Source organism: Rhynchophorus ferrugineus, unplaced genomic scaffold, assembly GCF_030347505.1.
Source record: "Rhynchophorus ferrugineus isolate W39M unplaced genomic scaffold, kcgeb_rfMv2 rfM1, whole genome shotgun sequence".
Lineage (NCBI taxonomy): Eukaryota > Metazoa > Arthropoda > Insecta > Coleoptera > Curculionidae > Rhynchophorus > Rhynchophorus ferrugineus.
The window spans coordinates 46929-68408 of NW_027472580.1; the positions used below are offsets into that span (position 1 = coordinate 46929).

The window sequence follows — 21480 nt, forward strand, 5'->3', positions numbered from 1 at the left end:
AAATTTAGGCATTTAATATATTTCTGTGTTAAAATTCATGGGATAGGATTATCAGGTCTAGGAATAATTCGAAATATTATTTAGACATCTTTTTAAAGCGATATTTATTAAGATAAATCTTATATGGGTGAAAAGAATTATAGGATAAAAACGAACTTTTTATTATCTTGGAAATTCAACTGCCAAGTGGACAGTTATAATTAATACTATGAATTACACCCCTCGTTATGGGCTCCAAAGGATTTGTCATGATAACATTACCATGATAACCCTTATAATGTGTAACTGTGGGAGAAGTTAAAATTACTATATTCAATCCAGAAGAATAATTCAATTAAGCAAAGTTACATTATTTTTCTTATTAATTTTTTCCAATACTGTGTAAGTAATTGAAAAAGCAAGTAATTGTTTATTTTAAGATTTTTCAAGTTTTATATACCTGAATAATGAAATGAGATGAGAAATTCTAATACAGATAAATCGACAAACAATGCATGTTTATATTCAAACATTTGTAATATTTTGTTTGAAACCTAATCAAGTAAAATGAAATGCAATTAAACTAATAAAGCAAACTGCATATGAAGTTGATCATCCTTTAAAGCCTTTTTTATATATAGATACAGGGTGTATTTATTAATAATTCAGGTACTAAATATTTGAACTATCCAAATCTTTATTGATAAAACATTGGTAACAATTTATTTGTATAACAAACATAGGATTACATTTAAAAATTATAATTCTAATTAAATATTATAAAAAATTACTTAACTATAATTGGTTTTTATATCACATAATTTCTATAATCTACATTAATATTAACAAAAATGGCAAAACATATGAAATGGGGTAACTTTTTAATAAACAACAAACCAGCGTTTATATTATTTGATAATTTCTTTAGAAATAGTATAATTTAGTATATAAATCGTATATTTATATTAGCATGTCGAAAAATTGTTACTGTTTTGGGCATAATCTAAAAAATCGATTATTTTGTAGTATGTAGGGTTTTATAGCCATATTATATTTACGTAATTCATTAGAATTCAAATTTTAATTCTATATATAGCAATATATATAAAATTATTTAGCATGTAGAATTAAAGGTTAGGATTATGCTCGACATTAAATTATTTACCTCAAATAATATTGTCAGTAATAATACAAGCCAGAATTTCTTTTTTCAAGTATTAACTAATCGATGTTTTTTTGGTGTGCTGATTTAGAATAAAATAATGAAAAATTTGTATTACCCGCCCATTAACATTTCAATATCAAAAACAACTTTAAAACATCTATTATTACATAATGGTGATACATAGGCTTCATTGTCTGTTGCTCATTAAGTCCGTAGGAAGGAAACGTATAAAAGTCTTAATAAATTAACGATCCACCTCATAACTGGATGCTGTGTGGAATATCAACGTGATGGGTGATTACTTCACGGAAAACAGCAAAATCCATCGTATATTTGAAAAAGTTACGGAACAAACTTTATGAAATAACGGGAAAGAAAATACAACAAATCGTCCTTTAGTTAATTTAAATTATTGTGAATAACATATAAGTGAAAATTGTATCTTAACAAAAAAAATATTTTTTTACATTTCCCTTATATTTGTTGATTTATCCTTCCATTAGTTTTTCCTTATTTGTTGAAGTATATAATCAATGTCAAATTGTGACAGAACTGTCGGTGATAAAAAACGTGATATAAAATATCGTTTCAAAACCCAAAAAATATAATAAATTGGTTTAGGAAGTTTTTTAACTTTTTTGTTGGACTGTGCAATTAAAATTATCATTAGTATAGGATTTTGAATTATCTTCATAAGACAAACTAATCTGCAACCAATATATAACTTTAAAAATATACATTATGTACAGTACATCCAAAATTTAAAAAAAAAATAGCAACAACCTATGAATCAAGTCGTTACTGCTTTCTGAGATCTTAAATGTCTCAAAATCGCCCCGCTTTTCTGGATATTTGACTTCGACTGATCACTTTCAACCCTGTGTTCAAAGTATTTGCATATTTCTCGAACAGCAATATGAGTATGCATATTACTGAGATCGTGGCATGATTTAGCTCTTTTGGCTACTGAAGTTTCTAATCTTAACGAAACGTCTTCGGAACTTCGGACCTTTCGTCCCAATTTACATAGTGATTCGAATAAAAAAAGTTTTTCTTTCACCGGGACGTATGTTTCTACGTTTTGACATTTTTTCAGTAAATTCTCGATAACTTCCTCCGAGTCGTCCGAACAATGGGCAGTAGAAATTGTAATTTCAGGCGCTTTGGTTGCCTGCTCATAATTCCACTCTGGTATCCTTACTGTTTTGATTGGCGTTGAAGTATGAGCGCAATTAAGTGGGCTTAATTCTTTTGCAGGGATGTTATTAAAGTTCCAGTCTTTGGCACAGGCGGCGTCATCTCTTGTCCAACTTTCCGCTAACGTTAATATATCCAAATATTTGATTGCATCTAAAGGCGTTTGACGAATCAGTTCTATAGCTATGATTTTCACCCACTGATCAAATGACTTCTTGTCAGCGGTCTGAAATATATGACATTAATCAGTTAAATATGATATTGAATGAATATATTACTGTGATTAAAAAATAGACTTTTTACTGTGATTAAAAAATAGACTTTTAATACAGATGGAAATAATAATATACAATATATATTTATAACATATAAACTGGGTAACAGTCTTTGGGTTTTATATGTAAATCTATCGTCCGCAATAATTCAATGATGACGTTTTAATGATTAAAAAAATGTTTGCTGACAAAAGCGGTAAAACCATTATTCAAATGCATGCTTACTATGAAAACTTTAGGAAATATTACTTTTTAAATAATTTTAAAATGTTTAAAATTAATTTTTAAGAATTTACTGAACGACCCCCAATGTAGCAAAATAATGTTCAAGAATACCAAAACATTTTTACCTGTAAAGTTAGCACAACATTTAATCCACGACATATCGCCAAACTGTGAGGTAAAGGTCCTGCCTGTAAACTGAGATGCCTGAGGGGTAATCTTACTGTTGCTGAACCGTTCTCGCCTGGAGCTGAACATACATACAGAAGTCCCCCGCGTATCTGAACCTTGCGATGATACCAATTTTTGTCCGAGTTGCATCTCACAAGAAGTTCACCTGAAACAAAAAGACACTTATCGTAAATATGATGTCCTCATTCAATTAGTTTTACACAATTAAACAAAATATAAAAGTAATATAATAAACTAAAACTATAAAAAAGGAATACAGTAAAACGCCCCAATAATATACTAAACTCTAATTTACATTAAACATGAAAAACTGATTTTCGAGGATATTTTTGAACTGAATTTATAAAATTAATATGAAAATGAAATCTCTGTAAACGCAAGTGTAATATTCATTAAAATATAGTTGCGGAAATGAATGTAACAAAGAGATTGCGTATGGTGTAATTAAAGCTATATAAAAATATCCCACACATAATTTGTATTGGAAAGGTGCTTTCATTATATACGTATAAACGAGGATGTGGGTTAATTATGAATTTTTTCAAGTGGTTATAAAGTTCTCCAATCAAGATGGCTTTAGAAAGAAACATCTAACCCACCCTGTTGCTCACCAAATCTAATCCATTGTACATTATTATTTTGCATGTTTAATAACTCATCAAAGAAGCTACTGGAACAAATTGACTTCCAGTGTGAAATCAATAAATCAATCACTCAATAAATCTACAGTCTAGCCAGGTTCATGTCCAATCACTTAGCGATATTTTTTATTATATCTTAGACGCTATGGAAAATCGAAATTATAAAAGAATAAAAGTAAATTAAATATCAGATTGAAATAGTTTTGCACATCACCCTGTTACAAACTACATCACCCTGCTGGGTTTAGAAATGGTGAAATAATATATTAAATAATATTTCATATAATTCTACTAACATTAGTAATAATGCTAACAATATATTCTGGATCGTAACAGGACATGGTTGCAATTTATGTTTCTGATTATGTATAGTTTGTTTCGACAAGAGTATAAAATCCGACAAGAAAAAGCATCCCAGTTAACATACGTCAATAACCAGGTTGGGTAAGACCAGATGACTCCTGTGCTTGTTTATAAGTCGAATATCGTACCTCGGAACTCATGTTAAATCGTACTGTCATAGACTCTGAAATATACTATACAAATAAAATATATAAAACAAAAAAGGCAGTCTAAATAACCAGTATACCTTTGATGGTAAAAGCATAGTAACATTTCACTTCTGGTATTTGAATAAGGTAAGAAAGTCCCACTTAGTGGCGTTTAACAATTGAAACCCTCTGAAATACGACATAGAAGTTAGCCATTATAAGAACCCCTACAACAATTTTTTTCTTTCGTTTGACAATGATATTTTTCAAAAAGGTCTGTGTTATAAAATAGGGTTTTTAACCCCCCTTATTTTCAAACTAGTGTATAGGTATATTATATAGAAACATGTAAGAATATTTATAGTCATATTAATGTATTATCAAAAAAGATTGTATATTAAAACAGTTCAAAAAACTATCAAGAATATATGAGTTTAAGTATGAATTGTAATATCCACCCTATTACGCCCTCCCTTAGTTCTCTCTGATTTACTTCTAGAAAGACAAAAATTATGGATTTAAATAATTTCTTTGAGCTATGTAATATTTATTTTTTTGAATAATTAATGGTTTGTCTAATAATACTACATAATAATATTAAAGAGTTTCATTTTACTTTCAATATAGAATTTGCAGATTAAAACATCGCAAATTTCCACAATCGCCTTATTTTTATCGTTAATTTACATAATCGTTAGAGATATTATTCAGTCAATCGACATCCTACGCATCGGAATGTCCGTTTTCTGTTTGAGAATTCGGTGTACACGTGGTCCTTGTTTGAAAATAAAAACTGAAATAAAGTCCTATGTTATATAGGATTTGTATTCCTAAACGAATTTTAAAAGCGGCCTTGACTTTGAAAATCTGTTAGTTTTAAATAAATTAAAATCGAGCAAATTGTCAGTGAGGTCTTGTAAAAATTAGTATTACAGTCTATAATACTAATAGTAATTTTGCATTTGTAAAAACTAGCTAGTTAATGGTAAAAAAACATAATAATTAAATACATAACTAGAAGCTAGGAAACATGAGTAGAAACAAAACAGTGCGATATAAAGACTAAACGATTGTATATGGTATTAAGTATCAAGTAGAAAATCCTTATAGGAAACAGACGAAATAGTAAACAAAAACGTATAGATCTAAATAGAATACAAAATAGTAACATATAATAGTAACATATAAGAAATGAAATGAAATAATGAATGAAAATATACATGAAAGCCTTAGAAAAAATACAAAAAAAAATTTGGAATAGAAAAAATTATGTAATTAAAGAAGATGCTATGATAAATTATCTGATGCAAGTTATATTCTAATAATGGAGAATTGCCAATAACAATGATATATTTACTATTTAGTTTTATACACAATGAGCGTCATTTATGGAAACTTCTAGAAAGTTAAAATAGAATATATTTAAATTAAATAATTCTGGCACAATTTAATATGTAAATAAATGGTATTATTATTATATCACTAGTTATACATTTTAAATAACAATGAATTAGTTGATAACGAATAATCGCAAATTCTACCAACCAAATGCCAGAGAGAATAAGTATTTAGATAATATATTAATATACATAATTCTTCTGTGCATGTGTATTTCAATGAATTAAGGTATTAAATGGTTGGACCGATTTTAATGAAATTTTTAGTGTGTAGATATACAACAGGGCCTGACATAAAAACATATCTCAACAAAATAACTAATTCTATTATTATTCTAATCAAGATGAGTAATAGTATATGTTTTATTGTCGAAATAAATAATTCGATTCATAATAAATAAACAGATATCGTAGATCAGATATAAAGTCGATATATAAGATATAAGTCGAATAATGAGTTTTCAAAACGTTATTTCCAATACACTTAAGTTAACTGCAAAAGAGGTATGGTTTTCCTCTTTTTCTTATACAATTGGCGAATAACCAAAGTGGAGAACATATTAGAAAAATATATTTCTTATTTGAAATGAAATCAAAATTAATTAACGATTGAACCATATTAAAATATTATAAGGTATATATATTTGTTCTTTATTACAATTTCCCTTTTACAACTATAACAAAAACATTGTGACGTCTCTAATATCAACAGTAATTATGAAGATGGATAGTTAATAACGGAAAGATGGCGATAGTGACGTCAATTATAACTGTATCATTAACAATACCAACTTTTTAACAGTAATATTAAATACGTGTCACTGTGAGTATTATTTGAAATATATATGCAAATTTTGATAAATAATTCATTGGACTACTTTATATCTATTATATTATTATTTGTTTTAGTTGTTATTATATGCCATTTATTATCACATTTTATCACAATTCAAAAAAATTTTTTGATACCCTATATATATATATATATATATATATATATATATATATATATATATATATATATATATATATATATATATATATATATGAAACTATAACCTATCGAAACATAATCATGAAAATTATATAACCATTAAAGGATTTTATTTAAAAATGTATTATATATATTATCTAATTATCTATTTATCTAATATATCATCTAATCTATCTAATCATCTATCAAATTTATCTGATAATGTAATGATCAATTTACCATAAGCAACATAAATTAACGATATTTAAAAAATGAGCTACTCCGTATACTTTCTTAAAAATTTAATTATAAAAAATCAGTTGATTTTCAAATGATATTTATTAAAATTCGAATCAATTTATTATCCCCTATATTAATTTAAATTATACATACATATAATTGACACATAGCTTAAGCTACTACGTCTATTGCTGGTTTATTGCTAGCATTAATAAATTAATCTAAAGGCAGCATTCAGAAATAATGCGGAGGTATTAGTAGCATTATACAGTTATTTCATCAGTTTGGAAATAAGAAATAATCATACATAAAACAAGAATATGAAATAATTATAAATTAATTCTTGACGTGGACGGAAAATATTTTATCGACATATGCGCCTAACCACATGATGCAATGATGCAAAGGCTGATGAAAAAACACATTTATCTGCCAGATGCTGTTTTCACAATGGAAGAGGAAACGTTATTCCGTGTACGCTTTTCAAGATGCAAATGTACATAATCATCCTTTCTTAATAATATTATGTAAAAATAGTCTGATTAAATAGCATACCTAACTAGATGAAACATAAATACATAAATATATAAATTTTATGAAATTACTTTAGGTTAATATTATCTTGTATCGAGTCACTACTTGGTTTCAATAATCATTTTTAACAAAAACAAGATGTAATAAAAAATACAATTATTTTTCCAATTCCAATTCAAAATTGTTTTGAAAATATATAAATATAAAAAATATATAAAAAGTGAGTGATATGTTAGTTAATGTAGTAAATATTAAAAATTACATTTTTGTATGAATAATATAATTTTTAATGAATTTAATATAATTGTATAAAAAAAGAAAAGTAAATCAAGAAAGTTATATAAGATTTATCATCTCTAAAATGTTAGCTCAAAGAGACAAAGAAAAGAGAAGAAAAGAAATGTTTTGACCTTCAATAAATTATGAGATAATGGGGTGAAGATTTGGGCTTTTATTTGATTCATTTGTTTTCCCTTATTTATTTAATAATATAAAGTACTTTAAAACAAAGGTAAACTAAAGGTTCAGAGTAAATTTATTCATGCAAAATAAACTGTTTTTATACAATTTTTATAAAAAATTATATTTTTATAAAATAGTAACGTTGTTAAGAAATAACGATATATAATGTTTTTAGTAATGGAGATAAAATAACATAATCATTTTAGTATAAATAATATTATACTGTCATATGCAACCTTGTCTTGGATCAAATATATTTCTATAGAAATCAAATGTTAAGCTTTCTAGAGAATAATACTTTTATTTTTCTTTAAAATCTAAAAATTCGCTAATATATAACATATGTAATTATAACACTAGATATATAAATAATGGAAACAACAGTAATTTTAGTACCCATATTTTGTTTTGAATTTGTCTCAAATTCGAAGAAGCGGAGACTTAGAAAAGCAATATACATGTTGAAAATCAGGTCGTGTTTCAAGATCACCCTAACACACTGTAAAAGTGACGTTTATCCGGAAGATGTAACGAAAGAAAACACATTATGCAACTGTAACTAACAGAGCTGTAACACAATATAACTAATTGCGTTATAAATGGAATAGTTTTGTGACTTCCTTCAAGCCACCCTCTTAATGTTTTTGAGCAACTACTAAGACATATTTTTAGTACGCACGCGTTTGTTACAGATAATTTATAATCTATAGTTATATCTATTATTATTTATAGTAATTAATATCTATATCAATTTAATAATGTTATATTAATATATAGTAGGTTAGGACCATTAACATTTATTTAACCATGCTAAATAAAAGGTATTATTTACAGAATATCCTTTTTACCCATCAGATTTGGCATTGTGCGATTTCGGACTTTTTGGGGGCAGAGAAAACGTTTCAATCAAAAGAAGAAATTGACAGTGATATCAATATCTTCGGAATTCAACGTAAAACAAAATCCATTTATAGAATATCATTCTTAATGACCGGGATTTAACAATGTGTGAGTTCTGGTTATTATGAAATGTATGAAATTTTAGATAGAAATATTAGCTATTATAGCACTTCTTCTATACCCTTACTATACTTCTAAAACTAGTTCTGTAGGGCATGTTTGAGTTCATTCAGCGATAACGGTACTTCAAGGATTTGATTTCAAGAAAGTCATGTTGACCCATTATTTGTGAGGAAAGAAAAATTACCAACTACACCGAAACACATGTTATTCTTTCTATAGCTGACAAATAAGTAAACTACCAATATGGCTGAATATGAAATATGGAAAAATACCAAAATGTATGAATTCTTTCTAGATATGCAAAATATTAATCTAGTTTTTTGAACAAACCTTATAACAAATATATACATAACTTTCATTAGTTTACGTTTTTAACATCGACATGTGTTAAACGTTTAATTACTAAATTGAATGTAGGCAACAAAGTCTAATGAGTAAAAGGGAAAAGCGAAATGAAAAATTAGAAACCAAACGAGTTTCTTTTGTTGTTGACTGCACTGCAATTTACGATAAATATTAGCGGAATTAAAAAGCAACCGTGCACATTCCAGATTGCGACATTCAGCGTACAATAACACACAATTTGTTCCAGCTGCTAAGAATTATCCTTCGGATTGGCGAGAGCCCGTCTACTACGACTACTTTTTCGCAATCTGGCGATATCTGGGGGTTTCACTTTCTGACGACGCTCGGGAAAGCGCTCCGCGTTTCTAGGGGATCGTTATTTTACTATTATTATGTAATTAACACATACAAAAATATGTATTTAGTACATCAATAGACACTACGAATATGTTTTTTGATATGAATATTTACAACAATGTAAAATTTACTTAATTTGTTTATTCAATTGATTACTTCCTAAATCATTTCTATATATTAACCTTGTATGTAAAACATCATGAATGCTGTAATGAAGTATTTGGATTTATTTACAATAAAATTCCCCATAAATATAAATTATTTGTATGATTGATGTGTATAGTTATTGTATACGAATTACATTTTACTAGGTCAATATTTATATATCAGTAACAAAAAGTCGAATAAAAACATGCGGTAGTAAACATTACATCATAAGGAAATACCGATGTTTTATACACATACGAATAATCAAGGATAACAAAAAATAATTAAACTTTTACTTTAAACTAACAATTGAGTGATATCAGTCATAAAAATATTACACTGAAATTAGCAGATTCTTCTGAAAAATAATGGTTCAATGAAACATTGAAAGTAGACAAACTTCCAACAATAAATTCTTGTATTAGTATTGAACGTATGCAAAAAAACGCTTTTTTTCGTTATAATATTTCTTCTTATCTTGAAAGAAGCATTCCATAGCATGAGCACTGTTGCATTGCAAACTTGTTAGAAATATATCTAAAAGTATTATCAAACTTAATTACTGATGGTGTATGTTAAACAAAACATTTATACCGAACGGACCTTTATAATTTCTTCATTTTTGTTTAATTTTTATATAAACTTTTCTCTATAATACAATCGGTATCGTATATCTAAAGAATGATGTTTATATTTCCTATGCTCTTCAATTACTCATTTAAGTGGCCTCAATTTATTTCGTTGAGTAACGATTTTGTATGAAGTGATGTATAAAAATGCCGACATTGAATACGGAAGACACTATTAGATAACTTCCTTAGTCAACATAAAATAGAAGAATATTATTATAACTTAAACAATGCTGTGGGATTTTTACTGGTTTTATGCTTGAAATGTTGTTATTATGCCAATTAAATAAAATTGTTATGAGTTTTTAATAGTTTTAAGGATTTAGCTTTTATTGTTTTTTTTGTTAATTATTAGGCAATGTGCCAAAATAATAATCACTGAGTTCTTTGAAAATATTGTAATAGAAAAGAAAACAATTTTAAAAGAAAAATTGAAGAAAATGTTTTCCATCATTATTGTCCCATTAATTAATCAACTGCATTTTAATTAAAACAATAATAATAAATCCCACATATGTTTCAAACGGCTGGCTTAGTACGGAAACAACCAATTAATATTGATTTAAATATGTTTGCCTGTTTCAAAGGTATTTAATAGATTTATGTTGATTTAGCAACTGTATCCATTTAAATTAGTACTGTATAGAAAGAAAAATAGTAATTGATTAAATTATCATATGTATATTTTTTGAATAAAGTGTTCTTACTTTCTCATTTTCATTATGATAATACAAAAACGGGTGCCTCAAGTTTTACTATTATAATTATTAAAATTGTTGCTACTTATGCAATAAAACGGCGACAAAAAACAGTTTTATTTTACTATTTTTGTAATCATTTGGTTGGGAACAAGAACAGTTTTTAATGCGAATGTTTTCATATAAATTTGAAACAATATATGTAATGTTCCAGACTTCACAACCGCTTGTGAAGCTTGTATGGGCTTCATCTACTATATTTTTCGAACATTATTTCACTTTTCACTATTTAATCCACTATCCACTAATATGTAAAGCCTTGCTTACTTCTTATTGTACGAATTTCATCGATTTTTTCAATGATGGACAGAACAAAGTTCATCTTTAACATCGAAATTTCCGAAACGAAAATAAGTAAAACAATTGTGACACTTTACCTAAAATCGAATAGAATTATTCTATTTTTGGAAGCAAATAAACAAAAGAGAGAAAAAACTGAAATTACTTTTTCCGCAGCCTTACGACTATACTGTAGGCAGTTTGTTTTTATTTTCATGTAAAAATTATTAAAATACATTAAACTGTACTAAGGTTATTTTTCAATATAGGATTTTAAAAAAGTCTGAAGATTCTAAGATTCAATATTGTTTTATCAAAAAAACAACCTATTTAATGAGCTCGATATCTCTTGCTCTTTTCTAAATTACGTTTTGTATTAAACATACATATAGCAATAGTTTGCATTTATTACTTAATAGTTTAAAGTTTTGTAATTTCGACGAAATAAATCCTATATAGACCGATTTGTAATTTATTTTATTTTCCAATATTTATCAGTGTATATGGAAAGTAAATAATAACATGAACTATTCATGTCATTGCATGGCAGACTGGCCTTGAATAAAGAAAGTGATTCCTGATGAACCTATAGAGTAAATGGCACAAATACGATAACATTACGACTCATCCTTTAATACAACAATGAGCAATTAAGTTCTTGTGTTTGTTTATTTCTTGACTGAATGGAATTAATTCGAAAGGCCAGATAGTTCCGCGCATTTGCAAAATTGATGAAGTCTTAAAATAGTTAGTATTCCTTTCTTTCCTATATTACATATACATAACATTACTTCATTTTAATTAATACAACAATAAAATTAATGACATGTCAATTTAGTTAATACAAAAAATATTAATAAATTAACATAGCTTTGGGACATAATAACCTGGTGCGATAAAATAGTTGTAATAATAATTAAATATTGGAGCACTCGTATATTATGTAACACAATCAAATTGAACAATTACTTTTTATTGAATTAGATGTACAATTACATACATTACAAGTAAAAAACAATTTCGATTATTTAAATATATTTCAAACCTCTGAGGTTTCTGAGAGAAAAACTAAAGCAAATGATTTTCGCACACCTATTCTGAAACCACCTTTACATCATTAAGATTAAGTTTTTCATAGACTGGAACAAATGGTGATCAGGCGGTGTAAGATTTGGACTATAAGGTGGATGCATCAAAATTTTTCAGTCAATCACTCGCAATTTTGGCTAAAGAACCACTAAAGATGTGAGTTGATGTTTCTAGTGTTGTCATGATGGAAGACAACGCCTTGCTTATTCATCAATTCTGGCCGTTTTTTCGCCGGTCCTGATTTCGGGAGCGAGACTAATGCAAATAATAATTGAACTGTTTATCTTATCAAACAATAATATGCAAAGAAGAATAAATGAACAATGACAGATAAAAAATATTGACAAAAATATATAATTTCAGTGGAATATCAAAATCTGTATAATAGAAGGTTATACAAATGAGATCAATCAGTGAAAACATTGTCAGAATAAAAATGAAGAAAAAGTGCACAACCGCAATATAAAAAACAATTATTAAAAAAACTAGTTATAGTTCGGCAAATGGTTTTGATTTTATAGAATAGTAACATACCAAGGTTAAATAAAATATGCCGTACTCTTTTTTTCGACATGTGTCATTCTTAAACAAATGCTTATTTCTCCAGAGATTAATATATCAATCTTTTTTCTTGTTGCTGTTAATAAATTTGAATATATGGTTACATAACCATATATTCTGATAAAAAGCTGATCATGTAATATTAATTTAAATTATTATGTCCTTAGAATTTGAAGTACAAAATCATAAAACTGCTACAATATTTAGTTATGATAACACTAGCTAGGATAGATCAATATAATATCTTCTATAAAACCTTATTGTTAGTAATTAACATTAGTTACGAGAGATCAAAATTATAGTATTTTCTATAAAACCTTATTGTTATTATTAATATATTTGCAACGATAAGCAATGCGTTTTAAATATTGGTAGATCAAAAGAAAAAAATTAGAAATGTTTTCACACATTCAAGCAACTATTAAAATGCAGATGATATGTTTATTGTAAATATTCTACATCTAAAATGAAATGTAAAATAAATCAGATGACTGTTTTAGAAAAATATATGACAACAGCATGTTAGAATATTTTTAACTTTCTCTACAAATATAGTTAGTCACCAAAGGCATCTGAAGGATAAAATCTCCAAAAATAAATACGCATTTTACTGCATTATTTATCTCTAAATTTTATATTTCATTTCCAACATATGTTTATATTAATACCGTTAAATCAAGAATCGTTCAATCAGACTTATAATATTAATTACAATAAACTTAAATTAGACTTATAATAAAGACTAATATTTATTAATATCTTATATAAATCTGAAAATAAAGAGTGTAGAAAAAAATTAAATTCACATTTAATATATAACTTTATATTCAGTATTTCGATAAACGATATATTTTTTCATATATACATATATTTTTATAATAGAAAGTAAGCTACTTAGCATTCAATAATAACAAAAAGTTTAACGGTTTTAGATAGTCTAGAAAGGGAATGACTATTGTACCCCAAAAGCAAAGTGTTACATCTTTGTTATTAAATTGGAATCCTCCTGAAATGACAGATTTTAATTGATAAGGAAACGAAACAATGGCCCGCATAAAACCAGGAAAAGAAAATATGGTTATTGTTTGAAAATTTGTTTTACCGAACCTTGCCTTGTATTTGAATTGTCAGTTTGAAGCTGAACGACCTCGAATCGTAATGAGTTTGCAGGTCGTCTAAGAGGTAAACCTTTCTGGTATTAAACAACAAAAGATTTATGATATGAAGTGATTTATTATTATAATATTAATTATTAGGCTTGACTGTTAATTAAAATAATCTAAATGATATTGATACATAAAATACAAATAAATATTCATTCAAATATACAAATAAATTTCAAGATAATATTTTTACTAACGCCTTAAATTTACAAAAAAAAACGAATTGGATACTGAGAATCCAGCAAATCATGAAAAACAAATAATTTCTTTAAAATAAATATTTTATCTAAATGATCTTCAGCAGCATAGTGTTTGAAAGATAACTGGTATCGGAGGATGAATAAACTGGTAGTTTGCAGACATTTAAATTGAGTAAAAAGCAAATAAAAACAATAAAGTATTACTTTAATAACCATGTCAGATATGATTATATTTTATTAAGATTCTAAGTAATGATTGATGAAGACAATTCAAAAATTATCTTAACCATTGAAATGACTTTAATACTTTAATGAAAATTAATATACATTGCTAACAAAAACTTGGAACTGAACTTGGACTTGAAAAATATTTTTGTTGGAAAAAATCTACGGTACTTGAAAATTCTTTGATGCATAGAAATCAACAACCTTTAGACCAGCCTATAAAAATGTCTTATTGTAATAGCAGAACTAGCCTACAATTTTTGAAAAGTTCAAAAAATGATGTTAGATCGCCTGAATACATTTTTACGAAAAAATCAAGAAAATCACAAACATTTAATTTAAAAAATTTAATAAATTCTAGAAAAGGTACTGACAATTCTAAAAATAATTTAGTTGTTTCATCTAGAGATTCAAAAAACAAAGATAACCCTGCGTATTTACTGAAATGTTAAATAAATGATCGTTTTGTTACAATGCAAAAAAAAAACGGTTGACTAATACTATAGTAAGTAACAATATTTTCATTTCTATGTTTCGTTACTGTATCTTTTATAAAAAATAAAAAATATTTATTTATTTTATTTTAATAATTTTTTTATACATATATTTTAAAGTTTCCTTTTACAAAGTAGGGGTTTAACTGGACTGGGCGAGTGACCAACTTAGAAATCATCCCAGAAGACATCCGGTCTCACGCAGCCTGGTTACAGGCTGGACTGGAATCATTTTCCTTGTCGGATTTTGCACTCTTTCTTAAGGACAATCACAAAAGGTAAACAATCACAAACATAAATTTGCAATCATGCCCCAGCAGAATTCAAGCCCGCGACTATCGCAACAATAGGAGGACCATCCTGTCGCCTTTACCACTGCGCCACCAAGCCGGCTTAATAATTATTTGTTACACTATTTCCAGCTTGACCCTAAAATGATCAGTTCATAATTTAGATATCTTTGACTCATCCTTTTCTATTATTATTATATTATTATTATATATATTAAAAATTATATACTATTAGAAAATTAACCGTTATACAGACATACTATTTGAAAAAAGCATTGCATTGTTTTAATAGAAAATTTGTACGTATGTGAGAAATCTACCATACGCTTATATCTTGTTTCTTACAGGTGAATAAACTGTTAAATATATAAAATGAATAAAATATAGCAAGTTTAAACAATATTATCGATAGACATATTATAGAAAAAACTTTTACTAAAAAAGGCTAAAGGTTTATTGACAGATACTGGCGGCCAAGCTGTTTAGTCAAAATCCAATTACGTTTATACTACTATGATATCTACATTATTGGTTGTTATATTTATAATCACTAAAAAGCCAACAAAAAACGCAGATAATTGACGTGACTGAAATTTATGTTAGTAAATTATTTACTTAAATATTTAAATACTTATCTAAATTTAAATAGACTAATTTTAATAAATAAAGTATATTTGCATTGGCGATAGCTTGTTGTGGTTTGATATGCAAAGGTTTTACTTGTTTTAAAATTCGAAAATCTATCGTACATGCTTATTTTAATACACAAAAAATCCCAATACATATTTATCTGAACGCATGTTATTCACTCGTTCTAATAAACCACAAAATAACAAGACCAAAATAACAAAAGTTTAAGATATATAAACCACAAAAATACAGTAATGTATTCAGAATACAAGTAATATGGATACACGAAAGTTAAACAAGTATTTCTGTAAACAAATAAATAATTGTATAACGGATACGGTATATAACGGATATATACATGGCATTTTTTTAATAAAAACAAATCGTCCGATCAATTTAAATAATAAATCTTACAAATGTAAATTCATAAGAAAAAATAGTTTTTTAACAAGAAAAATGTTTTATATGCAAACAATTAATTCATATAATAATTGAGTAATTAACGATATTTATTGGCTGGTCGAAAGTCGCTTCGAAAGATGATTTGGTCATATTTTCTAATGTATTTCAAGCATTTTATCAGCGCAAAGTGGACATGATGACAATAACAAAGAACCGTAAAATATTAATTTAATAATAATATAGCATGAATTCTAACAAATCACAATTCATTACTATTGTGATAAACTACGACTAAGTTTTTAGTAGAACTAAAAACACAATAATACACAATAAGTCAAAAACCTATCAGAATTATTTAATATAACAGACTACAGGGAAGTCAACAAGATGATTGGCTGGTTATGTGCAAAAAACGGAATAAATCTATTTATGTTTATAATTTATTTGTAATTTTATATTATACGGCTGGGAAAATTTGATGGAATTAAAAAAAACACTACTTATTGGTAATCAAAGAAATGAACAAATTATAGCGAAGCTGAGATTACAAATTGAATTTATGAATATATATTAATTCCACTAAGTATCTATTAGTAGACTATATATTGCTGGTATAAAATTACCAGAGTAGGGTAACTTTCAAAACTCATAATAGCAGAGAATGAAATTTGTCCTGTTTCATTCTCTGTAAATCTAACACTGTTTGGTCGACACATTTTGGAATGCATAATTATAACTCAAAATAAAACATGCAAACTATCAATTCTTTACGAACCCGTCACGTCGAACATCAGTCAATACAGTTTTAGAGTTTTAGTGAATTTTCAAAATTACATTATTTAAAATGTCAATTTTTCTTCATAAGTCCTTGTTTTTGCAAATTTCTTTCGGGTACAGTAAATTCGTCAAATCATATCCACATCATATCCGTTGTAATCTAAACACACCAAAAACACAAATTTGCATTTGATGATTAAAAACAGAGTTGGTTTACAAGAAAAAAAAGTTTTAATCAAGCAAACGCAACTGCTCGCATAGACAAAAATCATCGCTGAAATCAATGCTTTTTTAACATCCAGCTTATTCACCAGATTTGGTTCCCTCTAACCTGTTATTATTTCGTGGAAAGCGATTGTCATTAAAGGAAGAAACTTTAAGAATCTAGTTGAGAGTTGTTTTGCAGACCTACCGGAAAACCTCTGTAATGACGGTGTGAAGAATTGTTGGTAGTGTATTGTTGATGTGTTGGAATAGAAGCTGATTGTTTTTTACTAGTATAAATCTATCTTATCATTTCCATTTTAGGAAATTTCGGTTTCCATGAATTTATTGAACAGGTCTATTACTTGATTACTATAAAGTAAATACTCTGTATTAAACATCTAAAAATGTATCTCTATATATATTTAACCTGAAAAATTATACGAGGTCACGCATGACACATGACTAAAAGCTCACAATGTGAAATGAACAGGTGACTCCTACACCATGGCGACATAAATTAGTGTCGAGCAGTAAATAAAGAAGACGGTAAAAAGGTGACTCTTACGAGCCGAAAAAGGAAAACAAAACCGTCTCGATCAGTCGCAGGAAATTGTGGACGTTTTCGAGGAAATCTAGACCGGCCGGCCACGCAAACATTTACAAACAAATTAGAACTGGGTTAATTATTCGTGAAGTCAGTGCAATTAAAATTATTGTTGTAGTTATACCCGATTTTATTGAATGAAAATAAAAGGGTATTTTTCCAAGATAAAGAGACCATTTTTTTAAGAATAAGCTTTACTAAATGATATATTTCTTATAGAAATAGATATTTCATCGCCAAAAAAGGAAACACAAAGGATTTCGCATTATAACTTTCTACATGCTATATCCGCAAACTCTGTGTTCTTGAGAGATCCTCCCACTGTGGAAACCTTGTTCAGGTAAATAGTTATTAAACAATCAGGCCTTGAGTGAAGATGATGCCCATATAACCTTAAAGATGCTTAGCATTATGGTAAACAATAGACAATATAATTATATTGTAGATGTTAAATTACATAATTTTATTTTATAATATATAAATAAAATGGAAGTGTTCGATTGTACAAGGCAAAAATTCTTGCATAAATCAAAGGTAATTTTTTTTTAAATACTGTTCTATATAATGTAAAATTTGTAGAAAATAAACTGTTATATAAAGTGTACATCTTTAATTCGTCTTTTCATTTTAATTTATTGCACATAAACCAGCAAAATAAACAGTAAAAGTTGTTAAAATTTCCCAGAGAATCCATATAACAAACTTTACCAAAATAATGAAAATTTGCAAAAGTGTACCCAAATAGTATCTAATTTTTCTCTGCTTTGAACACAATCATCTCTAAATATATTTGATATGGCTCCGTATGACATAACTACACATTTACTCACCCAAGAATGCTATTATATATATACTGCCAAACTATGCAAGTGTTTCTAAGAAATAGGAAATTGGAAGAAGGCCGATAAGAACATTTTAAAATACCGGCGTATTCTGAGAATCCCATTATTTTAGGGTAATGGAATTTGAAAACGGAAATCTTAAGTTAACATAATACGTTTCTTTATCTATATGATAAATTTGTTAAAACAAGTTAAAATTTCAGTTTGGATTCATCATCGACTAACTACTGTTGGTTGAGAGATCATTTTCTATAGCCCTTATTTTTATCGCTTTTTGGGGCTGATTAGGTATAAATAAAAAGTATTGATAATTTAGATTATGTGAAAATATTCTAAATTAGGTGCGTGTGACGGACAAACTTTGATTATAAGACTTGACAGTATCAGTAAAATGTAGATATAAATATAAGACTACAAAGATTAAGATCAAGATCAAAAAAACTATAATGCATAAAATTACATTATAGTGTTTATAACATACATTAAAAACTAAATAAAACGGAAAAATGCAATAATATAGATTATGAAAGAAAGCTCAGAATATATATTCTATAGAAGTCAAAATGAAAGCACATTTAAAACCTATTAATCCCCTACACTTTCCAGTCCATGCCTTTAAATTGATAATAAAACGTTTAACATTCCCCACGGCTATAATTTCTATTTAACCAGACGGTTATGGTCTTTCACTGCTGTTTTATTATTAAGTACTTAGCTAGTAAACAAAATTGGATCCAAAACGTACATAAATCCACTGCACATCAATTAATAAATATTTCATGATGTTTATAAAGAAACAACCATAAATAACAATCGAAATGTATTCATTTAGAGTTCATCTTCAAATTATGACAAATCACAAAAAATATTCGTAATATATTACGTAATATTTGATTAAATACGAAACTCTTTCGAAAGTGTGTCATTATAATTTTACAACTATTAAGAAGAAACGATATTTAACCATGGATTTGGACGAAACAAAAAAAAATCATTCAATAAGTCATTTTATAAAACCGATAAGGAATACTTGGATAGTGCTGTTTTTAGTGATTCATTGATATTGATTTTGTCAATATTTATAAAGACAACTGACTGAAAAATTATGGAAATTATCGTGGAAAATAGGAAATTTGAGTTTTTGTCGAAAAATGCCTACGCACTTCACTGTCATCGCGCACATTTAACTGTTTGGTGAGTGTATTAGGATGCACTAATAGTCTTTCAGAGTACTTTGCACTAACACTCCCAATCACACCCGTTATGGGTTCTATGGGGATATCGCGCTCAATCAGTTTGTTGGACACGTAATATGGGGCATCGACTATTCCCTGGCGTGTTGTTGGAGCCCATGGCATTCCAGACGGCGATTTTGTAGCTAATGGTTTCAGAAATTAGGCAAGTTTGCTGATGACGGTTGTGAGTAGACCAAGTATCGTACTCATTTGACCCATTAGTTTGGCCATCATGTTTTCTAATCTAGAGATGTTGCTGCTAGTTTCAGTAGGTTGTGATGTGGTTTCTCGCTTATGTTTTGAACCATTTTCAACCATTTGTGCATAAGTTATGTCTGGTTGACTTGGTCTGGTGGGTAGACTGGTAGGTGTGGATTGTTTTTGTTGCTGTTGATGCCTTTTCTCCCTTAAGGCAGGATAGAGTTTCTGTTGTTTTCTGTTGCTTGGGAACTGCGCAACCCTTGTAGTTCGCGGGATGATGTTCTTTACAGTTAGCACATTTCACTTTTTCATCGCGAACTTTACGAGTACAATCTCCTGTTTTGTGTTCTCCTGCACATTTTACGCATCTATATGATTTGCGACAGTAAGTTTTTGTGTACCCGTGCGCTTGACACCTCGTGCATTGTGGTATAATTCTTTTTGTATGTGGTGGTTCGCATTTAATGATATTATTTTCTAATTTGGTGATTTCATACACCGCTTTATCATTTCCATTAGGTTTTATATCAATATAGACCATAGGCAGAGGTTTTTTGTCGTGCGATGTCGTATATTGTAAACATTTACGACCTCGTGGCCTTTTTCAGCTAGGGCTACCTTGATAGTGTTAAAGTCCGCCCCGTGATGTAATCCTTTTAACACGAATTTAAATATTCTCTCGGATTTTGGCCTGAATGTATGGTATTGGGTGTTTCTTTCATCTAATTCTTTTACAAGAACTTTAAAGTGATCCGCTTCGAACAATTGGATTTTAATTGTTTCATAGCTCACTGTTTTAATTGTGTAGTTCGTAGTAATGGTTTTCAATAGGTCATGGATGTGTTTTATTACTCCTACATTATAGACTGTTTTTGGTGGTGGTTTGGGAACAACTTTTTCAGGGCTTGGTTGTATATTCTCTTCAATTTCTTCCGACAGATTGCTAAAGCTGTTTTTTGTCTCTATTGGTTTCTGTAACCAATAGTCACTGATGTTACACCTTGTTTGTTTCCCAATTTCTTCTTCTGGGCAATCGTTTTTTGTTAATGACTGTAGTCCATTCTGTTTATGGGGTTTGCGTTATTGCTGGTTGTTCTAGTCTTATATCATAGTGTGCAGGTGATTTGGTTGAATCGCTATGGTTTGCCATTTTTAGATTGTTAATAATGTATTTTATTTACTTCCAAAGGTAAAAAAAATTAAATAAATACATTGTTTATTTCACGCACTTTATTTTTCACTCAAGTATTATTT

General features: G+C 27.9%; 1 protein-coding gene across 2 annotated transcripts in view; it reads right to left on the reverse strand.

Annotated features, from left to right (window-relative positions):
- Positions 1–656: 656 nt before the first annotated feature.
- LOC143201830 (uncharacterized) overlaps positions 657–21480 on the reverse strand; it is a 33337-nt gene continuing 12513 nt past the window's right edge. For both annotated transcript variants that reach the window (XM_076413052.1, XM_076413053.1), the window contains exons 2-3: positions 2967–3175; positions 657–2567 (exon numbers count right to left, since the gene is read on the reverse strand). In XM_076413052.1, coding sequence (XP_076269167.1) covers positions 1935–2567; positions 2967–3175 — 842 coding nt within the window. In that variant the 3' untranslated portion in view covers positions 657–1934. The remainder of the gene's footprint in view (positions 2568–2966; positions 3176–21480) is intronic.